This window comes from Nicotiana tabacum, chromosome 12, assembly GCF_000715075.1.
Source record: "Nicotiana tabacum cultivar K326 chromosome 12, ASM71507v2, whole genome shotgun sequence".
Classification (NCBI taxonomy): Eukaryota; Viridiplantae; Streptophyta; class Magnoliopsida; order Solanales; family Solanaceae; genus Nicotiana; species Nicotiana tabacum.
In genome coordinates, this window is record NC_134091.1 from 90,039,903 (window position 1) to 90,055,337 (window position 15,435).

The 15,435-nt window shown below is 41.6% G+C and overlaps 1 protein-coding gene across 1 annotated transcript in view; it reads right to left on the bottom strand.

The window, feature by feature from the left end:
* LOC107832096 (uncharacterized) overlaps positions 1-4,829 on the bottom strand; it is a 32,534-nt gene extending 27,705 nt beyond the window's left edge. The window contains exon 1 of the mRNA XM_075227430.1: positions 4,686-4,829. Coding sequence (XP_075083531.1) covers positions 4,686-4,829 — 144 coding nt within the window. The remainder of the gene's footprint in view (positions 1-4,685) is intronic.
* Between the last annotated feature and the right edge of the window lie 10,606 nt (positions 4,830-15,435).

Consider the following 15,435-nt stretch of genomic DNA (forward strand, 5'->3'; position numbering starts at 1 on the left):
TCGGCTCGTAGCCTGTGCTTTATTACAGGTAGTCATTCCCCCGTTCCTTTAGTCTTTTCAAGGGTACTTGTTTCTTAAGTCGCGGTCATGTCTTGACCTCCTAGTATAGTAGTATAGTGACTGCTTCCATGTTTTCCCCGAATTTCATCAGTTCCAGGCTCAAGTGCATGTTCATCCATCTTCATTCCAAATAAAGGCAAACATCTCCATTGAGTGACTGTAACTGCTATGGTTTACAGTCAATAGTTCTTAACCAACCCTTTTTTTTTTTATTAATTAACATTAATTAATTCATTATTATATTATGTCTTTCTTTCGAAAGGGCTTACGGTTTATTACACCAAAGGCTTTCAGTGAACTATTAAAGCTATCGAGAGAGTACCAAATACTGACGGTGACGAAGGTTACCAACTTTTGGTGGACGCGGAGCCAATAATTTCAGTCGAAGAGCGTAATGAGTCTAAGGTTATAGAAGCCTTCGCCAACTTTGATAGGCATAGCATTGCAAGTAAATTGAGTAGAGAGCTTACCCTTTCTTTCTATTAGAGTCGCGAGCTTGTTGTATTCGGTCCTAAGGGGAGAACCTTGATGCTTACTTGCTATATTCCCGCGTCCTTGCACGGCTCGTTCTTCGATCCCTGCTTCTCCCTTCCACCTCTCCCCATTCCTACCGTCCAAAACAGGCCTATGGAGTATAGCCAAGTGGTAAGGCATCGGTTTTTGGTACCGTCATGCAAAGGTTTGAATCCTTTTACTCCAGATTATGAACACCCAATTGGATCTGTCAAGAAAGAGCTGACGACTACAAGGGAAATAGCTGACTGCAGTCCGCGAGCTCACAAGCCAAAAAATGTTTGACTTGAACCTACCTTTGCTAAGAGAAGAGAGAGAAGGGAAATACAGATGGCAGAAAGAAATCTTTCCAACTGCAAAATTGAACACAAGACTGACTTCGGCCAGGTTCTTTTATCAATCTCCTGGCCCTTGCTTAACTCCTTGTTCCATAAACCGGTCGCTGGTAGATCTGATCGGATCCCATGCACGCGAGAGCCCAGCCCGGGAAGAATGCATGGTTCCTTGGCACTTCATGGGACGGACGTTCGCAGTCCTCCTCCATATAATCTAACACTACCTCATTCACCCAGGCCTGCCGGCACCATAAGAGAATGAGGGAGCTACTCTGCTTGCTTGTGCAGGCGAGGACCACTCGGCTAGGGTACGCTAGAGGAGCTGAAAGCCACTTGACTCTAAGGAGAGGAGCTTCGAGTGACTTTTAACTTTGCTCTTCGACAGCCCTAACAAGTCACTTGAAGCTCTGCCCTTTGCTTTGCCCCATGTTGTCTTCCTCTAGTTGCCCCCACCCAATAGCCAATAGGCAAAAAAGGTTGCAGTCAATTGCCCTTCCCGTTATCATCAAACAAAAGACTACCAAACACGCCTTTTGCCGGCAAGCTACCCTCTCCTACCTCATCTATAGGCATTTCTATCCGCCCGCACGCGAGATCAGATTGACTACTCTACTACCATCATTCCGAAGGTTTTTTTATTCAAAAGGATGGAGAATAAATAGCTTATTCATTATTTTATAGGCTCCACACCGCTTCATTCAATTGCTCTGTCATAAATAAAGGGAAGGAAATCTTTTGTTGATCAATCGCCTGAACCTGCCTTTCTTTCTTTGCCAGGAGGGGTGGCCCAATTACTAATAGATCTCTCAATAGGAGCCTCATTCTGTCTAGAGGAAATAGCTTCGGTGGATCCGGTTGATTAAGTCGTTGTGTCTATCGATACCCACCTGCTCGGAGTGCGGGTAAGGGATCACCTGTTGATTGTGTCGTTGCATGCTTTTTGGTAGAGCCCCCACCTCCCACGGCTACAGCCAGCACCAGGAGCCTAGAAAGGTATAGGCACCAGTTCATTCAGTCAATGAAGCTGCAGTCGGTTCTGATGATTATGCCGTTTCAAGTGGATGTTCAGTTGGTTCAGCGATAGATGTAGTCGATGGGGTAGAGGTTCTGCAGATACTCGTCTAGCTCCTCATTGCCCCAACCTTCCCTGTAGGCTCCCTGCTCCGCCAGCGCGACAACTGTCCAAATCATTTGACGCTTCTTCTCACTGAGCAGCCCCTCGACTTCCACTTCAGGTTCGGGGAGCTCCGGTAGGGGGACTTGAGTCTTAGCAGAACCTTCCCTTTTCTTCTCTCTCCTTTCCCTAATCTCCCGGGCCTCAACTGAATTTGCTCCATTTTGCTCAGTTGGGGAGCAGAGGTACCCTCGAGCAGTGTATGGGCTGTGATATTTGTGGTAGTGGGGGTAGAACTCGGAAGGCTAGCCAAGGTTGTGTCTTTCCGACCGGACGAGGTTGGCTCGGTGACCGAGGGCTTGCGTGCAGGCGGCATTGCGACCACGGGCTTGGATGTCACTTCAATATTTCTCTATTTTTTTAGGCCCGAGTGAAGGCATATATGTCGAACGGATTCACAAAAAACAAAGGCAATTGAAAAACATAAAAAATGGAAATGGGGCTTACTCGTGATGATGTCGGGAAGGGTGTCATAGAAAGATGTTTGGGGTAGTGGCTGTAAGTTTGAAGGCTTTTGTCTTATTTGAGTGAGGATGTGAATAAGTAGAAAAGGAAATAATTAGGCTTTGAACTTACCTTCTCTAGATGGAAGGGGTGACCGGGATAAGTGATATGCGAAAAGCGATATGCTTTACACGTCCGCTTCCAGGACTTCACACCCATGCATCTCCTGACTGTAATGTTTTGGGTTGGCTCTGCTAGCCAGTTGTGCTGCGTGAGCCTCCAGATGCCTCCAAGCAAGTGAAGGTTTTTGGGGTAATCACCGCGCGTCCTTCCCATGCTCCGTGACAACAGCGGTACACTGAAACAAAGGGGTTAGTCTTCGTCGTGCTGGGGTATCCCGATCCGGATGCCACAAAAATTTAGGGAAGCCTTCTTCTTAAAAGACTTTCTGCGACCAGTGAGAAAGCGAACAACTTTAGGGCTTAAAGGAACACCTTTATGTTTCATATTGAGTCCTCAGAGGTATGGCCTACTTGGTGTCGGATCAGCTCGACAGGTCACTCAATAGTCTTTCGCGGAGTATCCCATGTTTTAGTGAACCCTGGGAGTTGTCGGCGGCTCGACGATCTTTATTCCAAAGGTTTACCGAGGTGAAGCTTTTGACAGGTATTCTTTTATTTATTTGTAGGTTTCTCTACTTCAGGCTCTTCCGAGGGCCTTTGTTTGAGGTGAGGTTCTATAGTTTGATGGTTACTTATTTTCTCCTCTCCCCTTCCCCGGTAGCTAGGAAACATTTCTAAATATATTTCCTTCCTTCCGTTCAGGGGCACTCTAAAGGCTTTGCAACCTTCAGAGCTGGTTGACAGCCGTCTAGTAAGTCCCTCTCGCTCTTTGATAGACATCTTTCGGTTCTCAGTTTCATCCGACGAACAACTTTAGGTCTTTATTCTGTATCCTATCCTTCCTTGCGGATTCCCGATTTCTAAAGGAGTAGCGGCTTGTGTCTCCGGCTCTGGGAGAACTTTACCTATAGCTAACCTAGAGAGGTTTACTTTAAGATAGCTCGGGAAGGCACTCTTCTTCGGAAAGAGGAGTTGCTTGCCTTACCACACCAACCACCTTAGCGCTGGAAGTTCTAGCAATGGGAAGCTAGGCAAAGGAATATTATATAGCAATTTCATATTCATTAGATAAGAGATTATGGATTTGTTCTTAGTGAGGACAACTGGATTGGGACGATCGGGTCGGTTGAGGGCAGCAGCACACCAATAGGTGGATTTCCATTCTTGTACTATTTGGGTAAAGGGCAGGAGCGCTCTTTCCCTCTCACCAGTACTTACTATAAGGGGTGGGGCAACCGGTTAAAACCAAATATCCAAACACCACTTTCCTTAATGGCTACCCGCTTTCAAGTGAAATGAACTCTTGGACTGGCTGAAAGGGAAAGGGGAAACTATACAAGGTATTTTTCACTCGTTTAAGGGACCAGTGTCAAAGGAAAGGATTGTTGCACTCTCTTGCTTGAATGAATTGACATTTGTGGATGCTTATTCATTCGAGATTCTTCTATCTATATTTAGAACTACTGGATCAACTACTCCGGCTTTTAGCCTTTGGAACCTGTGGAACCTTAAAGTCACTCGCCCGTTCAAACTCTTCTGTCCATCTCATCTAAAACCCTTGAATCAGTGAATCCAGGGATAGAGACCTAGCCCCTGCTTTATTTAAACAGCTAAGATAAGGTCTAAGACCGTCTCTTCTTTACCACATCCGCATTCCTCCTTCTTTTCGGATACTTAAGCTTCTAATGCTATGGAACCAGCTTTCCCAATCAATCAATTAAAATTAATGTGTAGGAACCTGCCCTCATCGAACTGAATGTCTACCCTTCCCGCATTTGAAGACAGACTAATGTTTAAGACCTCCTGCTTTCATGGAGATCCTTTCTTCTCTGACCGCTGGAGATTACCCATATATGGATAAATAACCATGAAGTTCGGCAATCTTTTGAGGAAAGGGAGTCGACTGACTGATAAGGAACTAACAGAAGGGGAAAATAGGAGTGAAACCATTCGACAGAGTTGGAAAGGACTTCGCTAATCATAATAAGGTTGGTCTCACCTTCGTCCGGGGACTCGAACGAGGTATTTTGTGCTTGCCCTATTGAGAGTCTCTTCCATTCTCTCTTCACCAGACAGATAGACAAATAGGCAATCCGATAGATAGATTATGGCTTCCTCACTATCAGCAAGCTCCCACAGGCGATGAACTGCTTCCGACTTCTTCATTCGGTTTGTAGCCATACCGTATAGAGTGAAAAATTCCTTTTAATGGGAGTAGCTATATTCAAGCAAGCATTCCAGCGAAACGATCCTTTGACAATGGGCTCTGCCCAACACTGGGATTGATCTTTATACAGAGAGAGTAAAATCAGCAAAAAAGCTCTTTTTGAATCGGATATTGGATAGGCTAAGCTAGGTATAGCCCGCTCTCTCTACGGTTTTGCTTGAACTTGTCAAGCCTGGGTGCCTATGCGATTATTAAGGCAGGGTGCTATTGTACTAGTGGTGGAGTGGCTTGAATCAAATCGTTAATTCGGGTTCACCTTGGCCCTCGCCCCAGAGTTCTTATGAAGACTCTGGTGGTGCATGTGTATGATAGGGGCCCCCATAAGCACCAAAGATCGGTGATGTTGTCATGATAAGTGTGGGAAGTCTATAGTGTACTCGATGATTGAAGGACCTATCGACTTGCATTAACTTCCCGTGGCTAGTAAGGGAACTTTAATATAATTGCGGATCCATTAGAAAAAACTTGGGGGTCGGCCTCCTGTCTTCAATGCCTTTATTGAAGTGATGAGCTTTGAAGATATGATTTTCTCGTTTGGATTATTTGATTGGGCTTCCAAAGACAGCAAATTGACTTGGAGCAATAATCAAACCGGTCAACATTGTATCTGGGCCAGACTAGATAGAATCCTTTTGAATGGGGACTGCTCGCTTCTATATAAAAGTCGTTTTGCTTCCACCAGAGTTGACCATTTGCCTAGAGTATCCTCTGATCACTCTCCTCTAGTAATCTTCTTAGAAGATTATAATACTCGCAGGCCTGGGGTCTTTCGTTTCCAAAGAATGTGGATTTGGCATTCTGATTTTCACACTGATCTCAACCATGCTCGAGAAATCGTTTTCAAGTCTTCTCTATGAAGATTGACTCGACAAATAAAGCACTAAATTGGCAAACTATTTCAGAATATAGAAATGCCGAAAACGAAAAAGGCCAATTTTCTCTTGAACAGAGTTGGTCTGCTGATAAGAAATTTTCGTTAGATTTGGCCAAGAGTAACCTTGAAAAACTTCTGCTTTACGAAGAAAGATAGAGAATAAGCACTTTGAACCAAATTCAGATATTGTCTCTGTATGGCAGGAAGCTCTCAATTTATTTCATACATTACTTTCTTCTCAAGGTTCGGTGCTTGAAGATGAGATCCTTGAGACCATCCCCTGTCTAGTCCCTGGGTCCACGTCTCGGAATCGGGTAAAAGTCATAAAATATGAACACGCATTCACTCACGAGTCTAACCATACAAGAATTACTCAAATCCGACCTTAAATCACCTTCCAAAACTCGAAATTTTAGTCTATGAAGTTTCTATCATTTTTCCCCAAATTTCCAACTCGAATCCCTAATTAGATGATGAAAATAGCAATAGATTCATGAAATATAGTCCAATCCGAGTTAGAACCACTTACCCCAACAATCTCCTTGAAGAAATCTCGAATAATCGCCTCACACCGAGCTCTAAAACTCCCAAAATCGAAATGGGTAATCAACCCTCGAATTCCTCTTTTCTGCCGAGTAAACTCGCTTCTGTGAACCTTCAACCGCACTTGCGGTACCGCACCTGCGGGAAATCCATCGCAGGTGCAAAAATCACTAAAGGGGGCTGGGACCGCATCTGCGGCAAGGGGGGCGCACCTGCATGTGCACGCCTGCGGAGCACTGTCCGCTTCTGCGGTCATTCACCGTGCCTGCGGTTCCTATAACGCATCTGCGGGCATCGCAGATGCGGAAATTCCCTCGCACCTGCGATCCCTGGCCACGCCTCCAATCTCCTCTTTTGCGCTTTGCGCGTCGCACATGCGATCCCACACCTGCGGTCTCCCCGACGCAGGTGCGAAAACACCAGATGCCTGAAGACTTCAGCAACAACACCAATCCAACTTTTGATCCGTTAAGCACCCGAAACTCACCCGATGCCCCCGGGACCACAACCAATCCTAAAATACCATACGAACATAGTTGAGCCCTCAAACCACATCAAACAATGCTAAAATCATGAATCATCCTCCGATTCAAACTTAAAGAACTTGAAACTTCTAAAATCCGACAACCGATGCCGAAACTAACCAAACCACGTCCGATTGACACCAAATTTTGCACACAGGTCATATTCAACCCTACGGACCTACTCCAACTTCCGGAATTGGAATCCGACCCCGATATCAAAAAGTCCACAACCGATCAAAATCTCCAAAAAATCGACTTCCACCATTTCAAGCCTAAATGAGCTACAGACCTTCAAAACACCATCCGGACACGCCCCTAAGTCCGAAATCACCCAACAGAGCTAACGGAACTGAAGGAACTTTATTCCAGAGTCGACTTCACATAGTTCCGACTACGGTCCATATCCTAATGCTTAAACCTCCATTTAGGGACTAAGTGTCCCAAAACACTCCAAAAACCAAAATGAGACCTCCCGGCAAGTCACAATAGCAGACATAGATATGGGAGAAGCAGTTAATAGGGGATCGGGGCTATAACTCTCAAAACTACCGGCCGGGTAGTCACAAAAATTGTCTAGGAGATCCATCGTTGGGAAAAGTCCAAATTTGTTGTCCAAAAAAAAATTATCAATTAAACTAACACAACTAAAATAGCATAGAAAGTCACCCAGACAATCTCCTCACCCCACATTTAAAATTGTGCATCGTTCCCAATGCACAACATAAATAGTAAGAGGGTAAAAGAAATACCTTGGTAGGCCAAAGGCCGAGCAGTAGTAGCTCATGGGGTACTCAGACTTCTCCCAGGTTTTTTTGCTTTGTGCGGGCACCCCATACTTAGATCTAACCATCTAGCTTGTTGTTGCATCATTCCAATATTTATGCTTCCTATGCTCCTAAAAAATCAAAAATGACACTACAAAAATAATACAATAAGAAAATAATTAAAAAAACTAAAAATAAAAGAAAGCAGTAAAGCAGTAATTTGAACCACTTTCTGCCTCCACTGCGAGCTTATAAATTGAACCCCCTAATTTGGCTTCAAGTTTTCGGTTATGCTCCAGGGGTGATGGAACAAATCTAATTGGCCCAAGCAACCATTGTACTATTCTACACTTCTTGGATTTTAGATGAGGTATGTAATCCTGTCTTTCTGGCAAGAAAAAATCCAGAATGTAGGTACCTTGTTCCTCATTCCTTGACTCCGCAATCGACTCAGATGACTCTATTTTCATAAATGTTTGGAGTGAGGACCAATTCACTCAAACACATGGACTTCAGTACTTTCAACATCCTCATCATCAATGATACTAGAGTCAACAAAATATATATCCTCAATGTCCTTGGCTGACTCTAGTCTCACTTCTTCAACATCGACATCCTCAAATTGTAGTTGTCTAGGTTATTGATGTTCTACTATGATCTCCTCCATTAGCGCCACAAATTCATGCTCTTCTTGGCTACTATCCACAAAATTGGCTTGCTGAGCATTAAAAGCTTCAACCACCGATTCACTCGAGCCTCCAAGTTGCAAATATTTGCCTCTTGCCTTTCTATCTGCAGTTGTTTCTCATTATTTTGTTCTAGAAGGCACTTTAACATATCCTTGATCTCCTTCAGGTCCACATCCCCAGGTTCTTTATTCCTATTAATTTCACAAGAAAAAGTAGAACTATCATAGTAAGGGGTTGGGGGAGGATAAGAAATATAAGCACAACCATGAAAGTGACCATTTTTACCACCACACACATCACACACATTCTACAAATAAGATTGAGTTAGTGCACATAACTCGCTTTCGGGAATATTTTGATAATTTTGACACGGGTGATTTCCTTCACAATATGTATGAGGATCAACAGTAGAATTATCCAAACCTAAATTCCCATAATTCCAAGATGTCATGTTTCTCAACTCAACAGTTAGAATAAAAAAATATAAAACAAAAAATAAAACAAAACAAAACAAATAAAATTTTAAACTTGAAACCTAGGAATATATACAGCTACAACTACACCGTTAGTTTCCCGGAAACGGCGCCAAAATTTGATCACGCCCAACTCTAGTCCTAAAAAGGATAAGCGGTCGCTGCAAATATAATCCAGTCTAAAAGTCTGGAGTCGAATCCCACAGAGAACTAAGGTTTCAATATAACTGTTCAATATCACTCAGAAGACAACCTCGAACAATTCCTATGTTATAAATATTAAGATTCTTATATCTATTTAACTAACAAATTAAAATAGTAGATTAATAACTAAAGGTACTACGGGTTGGAGAAAAGATTAAGGAGGTCTAGAGTTATAAGTTCCCCAATTGTCGGAATCCTTCCCGTTGCGTCTTCTATAATTTTGCATAAGTATTCTCTATTGATCATGAGCACTCGAATTATCGTAATTCTCTCTCGAGCAACTACAATAATGTACTAGTCATATTCTCTCGAATTACGCTAGCTCGCACTTTTTCACCGCTCACTATGATCACGTCAAAGCTTTGTTATCTCTAATCATGCGTCGTATTGATCTCTCATATACGTTAGGAGTGACGTCGTTCAACAATCACCTAAATATGTACTCTTTTTCAAGTAATACATAACAAATAGGCACCGTCAATTGACAGCTCTTCAATTAACTAAAATAAGCACATAGTTGAACAAATAGAAAAATTCAAAGACTCAATTATATCAAAATGTATCAAGAATTCATCCTACAAAAGGTTTCATCAAAACCCTAAATAACAAATTAGCTATTCATAATAGTATGCAAAACTACAATACTAGAATTTATAACCAATAATGAAAATAGGAAGAAGAAAGTGAAAAACTCGTAGAAGAATTCTCCTCCTTGCTCCTTGTGTTTTCTTGCCTCCTTAGGTAGATTCCCTCTCTAATGATGTCTAACCCTAAAAAAATTAACTTTAAGGGGTATTTATAGGGTAGGGGCCGAATTCTACATGCCTAAAACTAATGAGCAATTAAAATTTGCTCGGATGGCATTGTCGGCGCGAGGCACTGTCTATGGCGCCATTGTTTCGGTGCAAGGCACTGTCTAGGGTGCCAATGACAGTGCCCCGGACAATGCCTTGCACTGTCTATGGCACTGTTGTTTCTGCGCAAGGCACTGTCTGGGGTGCCAATGACAGTGCCCTGGACAATGCCTTGCACTGTCTATGGCACTGTTGTTTCGTTGCCTTGCACTTCTTCTTTTATTGCTCCATTTTTTAGCTCTGAGGTATTATTTCGTGCAACGTTTCTCCAATTCATGTCCAAGCATTCCTACACGTGAAATAAGCTCTATTAAGCGCAATTGTCGCACAAATTAGCATCCAAACAACAAGCAAGTAGGGTAAATAACGTCAAAATATATGGAATTATAGCACGACATCAACACCCCACACTTAGTTGCTCGCCCTCAAGTCAACCAACCAAACACTTCCTATTCAAGGACCCAACAAGCCATACATTCACAGTACACTACACCTATGGCCATGGTTGATAGTAATAATTAAGCTCTAGCATATGTTGTCAACACTTCCCATACTCATGCCCAATTTCAAAACATCCAACCCAGGAGCAACATGATTATAATAATCCTAGCCTCGAAAACTAACTCAATGTCACAATGCACCCGAGGCTTGAATACTTAATCTAACAGAGATGTCTAATAACGGTACCTATCCTTTGTCAAACTATGTGCCCTCACAATAAAACAAAGAGTAAGCAATCCACACATCCAAATCACATGATCAAATATATTTTAAGGACTCGCATAGATGAATAAAAATCACTCACTCTCTCAAAGAAATCACATGCACGCAAAAGGTATCATAGGCTTGCCCCTTATGTAAACCTCTACTAATGTAGGCCCGCTTGGTCCGAAATCAACTAGGACTTTATTACGGTTGTAATGTGGGCTACGAGATGGGTAGGATATATTTAGGATATAGTGGCTAACACTCCTAAGCACTTTAACACATCACATATTCATTTTTAAGCGCAAAATTCCTTCAATCCACTTCAATCATCACAAGATAGCTCACCCCAGAATATTTTTCCTTCTTTTGTACGCAGTGCTTCAGATCAGATCCACTAGCAAAAATAAGAAACATTTATTTATTCATTTATTCTTTCCTTTTTTTTACTTTTACCTTGCCGTTAGTGGATTTTTATTTAAAGGTCTTTCTTCTATTGGTTCCACTCAAAAGCTATCCCAAGCTTCCTCATTACTTCTTTCTAGCGCTCTTTTTACAATTCAAGTGCTTTAAGAGGTATAAGGATCAAAATGATTCAATTAAGAACAAAAGGGGATAGGCTTGTAATTTGGGTGACAAAAGAAAGGCTTATAGGCTCAAAAGGGTATCTAGGGATGCTTTTATTTGTGATAAGCAATAAAACTTAAAAAGATCAAAGAAAGCCTAACATCACTTTTCAAACCGAGTAACACCTAGGATTTCGCTTCAATTCACATTGCGGGCAAGTTCTAGACTCAAATGCAATAACATGGACTATACAAATAACTCACTTCACACATGGCACATGACTCCCTAAGGACGGTCTCATTCGGACTCTCAATCGAAGTTTAAAATGTCTAATATTTCCAAATACGATGGAACAACTGACCCTCGAGATCATGTAACTGCGTTCACTACTGGCGTGAAAGGCAACGACTTAACCAAACAAGAAATCGAATCGGTTTTGGTCAAAACGTTTGGTGAAACACTCACGAAGGAAGCATTAACATGGTATTCTCTTTTACTTGAAAATTCTATTGATTCTTTTGCTGAGCTTGCAGATTCATTTATAAAAGAACATTCGGGAGCTCAAAAAGTTGAGAAGGGGATGGAAGACATCTTTAAGGTTAAGCAGGGAAATACATAATTGCTTAGAGAATTCATAGACAGATTCCAGTGGGAGAGGATGATGTTACATCGAGTACCTGATAACTGGCGGCTATGGCATTCGCGAGCAACTTGAACAAGAAAGGTTCAGAAGCCATGAGAAGACTGAAGGAAAGTTTGCGAGAATTTCCAGCAACTACTTGGAACGATGTGTACAACAGGTACAGTACAAAGTTGCGGATAGAAGAAGATATGATCGCGCAGCCAAGGGCCGATGAAAGAGCAGGATCGAGGCATTCAGAATCAGAAAAAATGTCTGGAAAAAATAGGTACGAGTTGTACCTGGGACCTGCAGGGCATGACTCTCGATCTAAATAGGAAAACACACGATTCAACTCAAGACCAAGGCAAAAAGACACGAGTTCTTCATCTAGGTTCAGAAAGGAATGTGATGCCTGAGGCAATGATTCCAATACACAAGTGAGGATAGGAGACTACAACTTTGATATCAACACCTCCGAGTTAGTAGCTGTTTCAAGAGGTATGGAGGATAAGGGGCGATGGCCTAAAGAAATGAGATTAGATCCAAGCAAATGAAATCTAGATTTCTGGTGGGAGTTTCATATTGACCATGGTCATAGAACAACAGATTGTAGACTTCTGCAAGGAGAAGTCGAGCATTTGTTGAAGCAAGGATATCTTACTGATTTGGTCAGTGAGAAAGGAAGACAATCATACATGAAGAACAGACAAGAGCCCCCAAAACCTCCATCACCAAAAAGAACAGTCAACGTAATAACTGGGGGAGATGAGGTCAATGGTATAACATATACAGTTGCAAAAAAGATGTCAAAAGTCATGGTTACTTACGGGAAGCGAGTTCGCCAGGTCTTGGATGGTGACAGTAAAATATTCGATGCTGAAGATGCGGACGGCTTGATGATTCCTCACAACGATGCACTGGAAATATCTTTACTTGTACACGATACTAATGTAAAACGAGTTTTGATTGATCCAGGTAGTTCAGTGAACATCATTTTACTGAGGGTGGTGAATGAAATGCAAGCTAATGACAAGGTGATACCAAAGGCACGGTCCTTGTCCGGCTTTGATATTCAAGTGTTATCACAAAAAGGGAAGTTGTACTCACTACGTTCATAGAAGGAGTTTTCAAGGATACAAAGTTCCAGGTGATAGACGCGGACATGGCATATAATATAATTTTGGGAAGGTCGTGGATTCATGATATGGATACTGTCCCATCCAAATTATATCAAGTTATCAAATTTCCTTCATATGGGGGAATCCGTCAAATCCGTGGAGATCAGCAAGCTTCAAGAAGTATCAATTCAGTGGTGATTGCAAACACAATAACCAATGATGCAGACGTGAAATAGCAACTATAGAATTCGGTTGAGGACGTTGTTACAAGGGCCTCAATTGAAGACATACCAGGACAGACTGATGTTGATTCGAGACCCGATGTTATTCAAGAGCCAAAAGAAAATGAAAATATTAAGACAACTACTGAAGAACTCGAAGTTGTAGTACTATTTAAACACTGGCATGACAAAAAAGTTTACATCGGAGCAAATTTAAGCCCAGAAATGAAAGGTAAGTTAATTGAATTTTAATGAGCTGATGCAGATTTCTTTGCTTGGTTGCACTCAGATACGACAGGTATACCACCGGAGGTGATGACCCACAAACTAAATGAGGATCCATCATACCCACCTGTCAAGCAGAGGAAGAGGGAGCAAGGATCCTTCAAAAATCAAGTGATCCAAGATGAGGTACAAAATCTTTTTAAAATTGGGTCAATACGAGAGGTAAAGTACCCTGACTGGTTAACTAATACCGCGGTAGTTCCCAAAAAGAATGGAAAATCGCGAGCTTGTGTAGATTATACTGATTTAAATAAGGCTTGTTCTAAAGATTCATTTCCTTTACCGTATATAGATCAACTAATTGATTCTACCACAGGACATGAGCTTTTGAGTTTTTTAGATGCATATTCAGAGTATAACCAAATAAAAGTGGACCCTCTAGATGAAGAGAAAACTTCGTTTATAACAGACATGGGGACTTATTGTTATAAAGTCATGCCATTTGGCTTGATAAATGCTGGAGCCACATATCAAAGATTGGTGTCTAAAATATTTCAAGAACATCTGGCAAAAACTATGGAGGCTTACATAGACGATATGTTAGTCAAGTCAACACAGGCGGGAGATCATTTTCAACACTTAACAAACACTTTCGAGATTCTCCGCAAGTATAATATGAAGTTAAATCTGGAAAAATGTGCTTTTGGCGTGGATTCAGGTAAGTTTTTAGGTTTTCTTGTTTCTAATAGGGGTATTGAAGTGAATCTTGCGCAGAACAAAGCTATCGAGTAAATACCAGATATACTCACGAGCAAAAAAGAAGTGCAGAGATTAACAGGCAGGATAGCAGCCCTGGGGAGGTTTATATCAAAGACATCAGAAAAAAGTTTTAAATTCATTTCAGTATTGAAGAAGCAAAATCAGTTTGAATGGACTGATGAGTTCCAACAAGCTTTCAAGAACTTAAAGTCATATCTATCAAATCCGCCTTTGCTAGCCAAGCCAAAAGACGGTGAAAGGCTGCTCATTTATCTCGTCGTGTCAGAAGTGGAGGTAAGTGAAGTGTTGGTATGAGAGGATAAAGGTAAGCAATTCTCAATTTATTATGTTAGTAAATATTTACTAGATGTAAAGACACAATATCCACACTTGGAAAATCTTGCTTTAGCATTGATTATGGCATCTTGAAAGTTAAGACCTTATTTTCAATGTCATCATATTTCTGTAATAACTGCTTTCCCCCTGAGGAATATACTGCATAAATAGGAATTATCAGGTAGATTAGCTAAATGGGCAAAAGAACTCAGTGAGTATGATATCATATATCAACCCAGAACTGCAATAAAATCCCAGGTTTTAGCAGATTTTGTAGCGGATTTTAGCACGAATATAGTTCCTGAAGTAGAAAAGGAACTACAGGTATTTATCGGATCTAATCTGAGAACTTGGACCCTATTTACTGATGGCTCTTCAAATGTAGAAGGAGCGGGTTTAGGAGTTGTTCTGATTCCACCTTCAGGGGACACTACTAAAAGATCTGGTTTTAGCGACGGCCAAATTTTGTAGCTAAACAGAAAAATCCATCGCTAATCTTATTTAGCGATGGATTAGCGACAGATTATCAAGAAATTTCACTAGCTGCGGGTGATTTAACGATATATTAGCGACGATGTTCGTAGATAATTCCAATTTTTTTGTAGTGGGATGTCGTACGACAACAAATAAAATGTTATCCAACCACTAACAATGAGGCAAAGTATGAAGCTGTGATTGCAGGCTTGGAATTGGCATGAGAACTTGGTATAGAATAGGTTGTGATCAAAAGTGGCTCACAGTTGGTGGTTAACCAGATGCAGGGGACTGACGTGGCAAGAGAAACGCGAATGTAGCAATACCTGAAAAAGGTACGAGAATTGTTTAGACAATTTCAGACATGAAAAGTCGTGCAGATACCCAGGGAAGAGAATGCAGAAGCAGATGCATTAGCAAATCTCACGTCTGTCGCAGATGTAACAAATGCAGAAAATGCTATCATGATACATTTGTTTCATTAGCACTCGACCAAGATAAGAGTGAGGTAAATTTTAGTAATCTAACTTAGGATTGGAGAAACGAATTTGTGAACTTTTTGCAGTATGGTATTTTGCCTGAGGACAAGAAGCAGTCACAATTGCTTC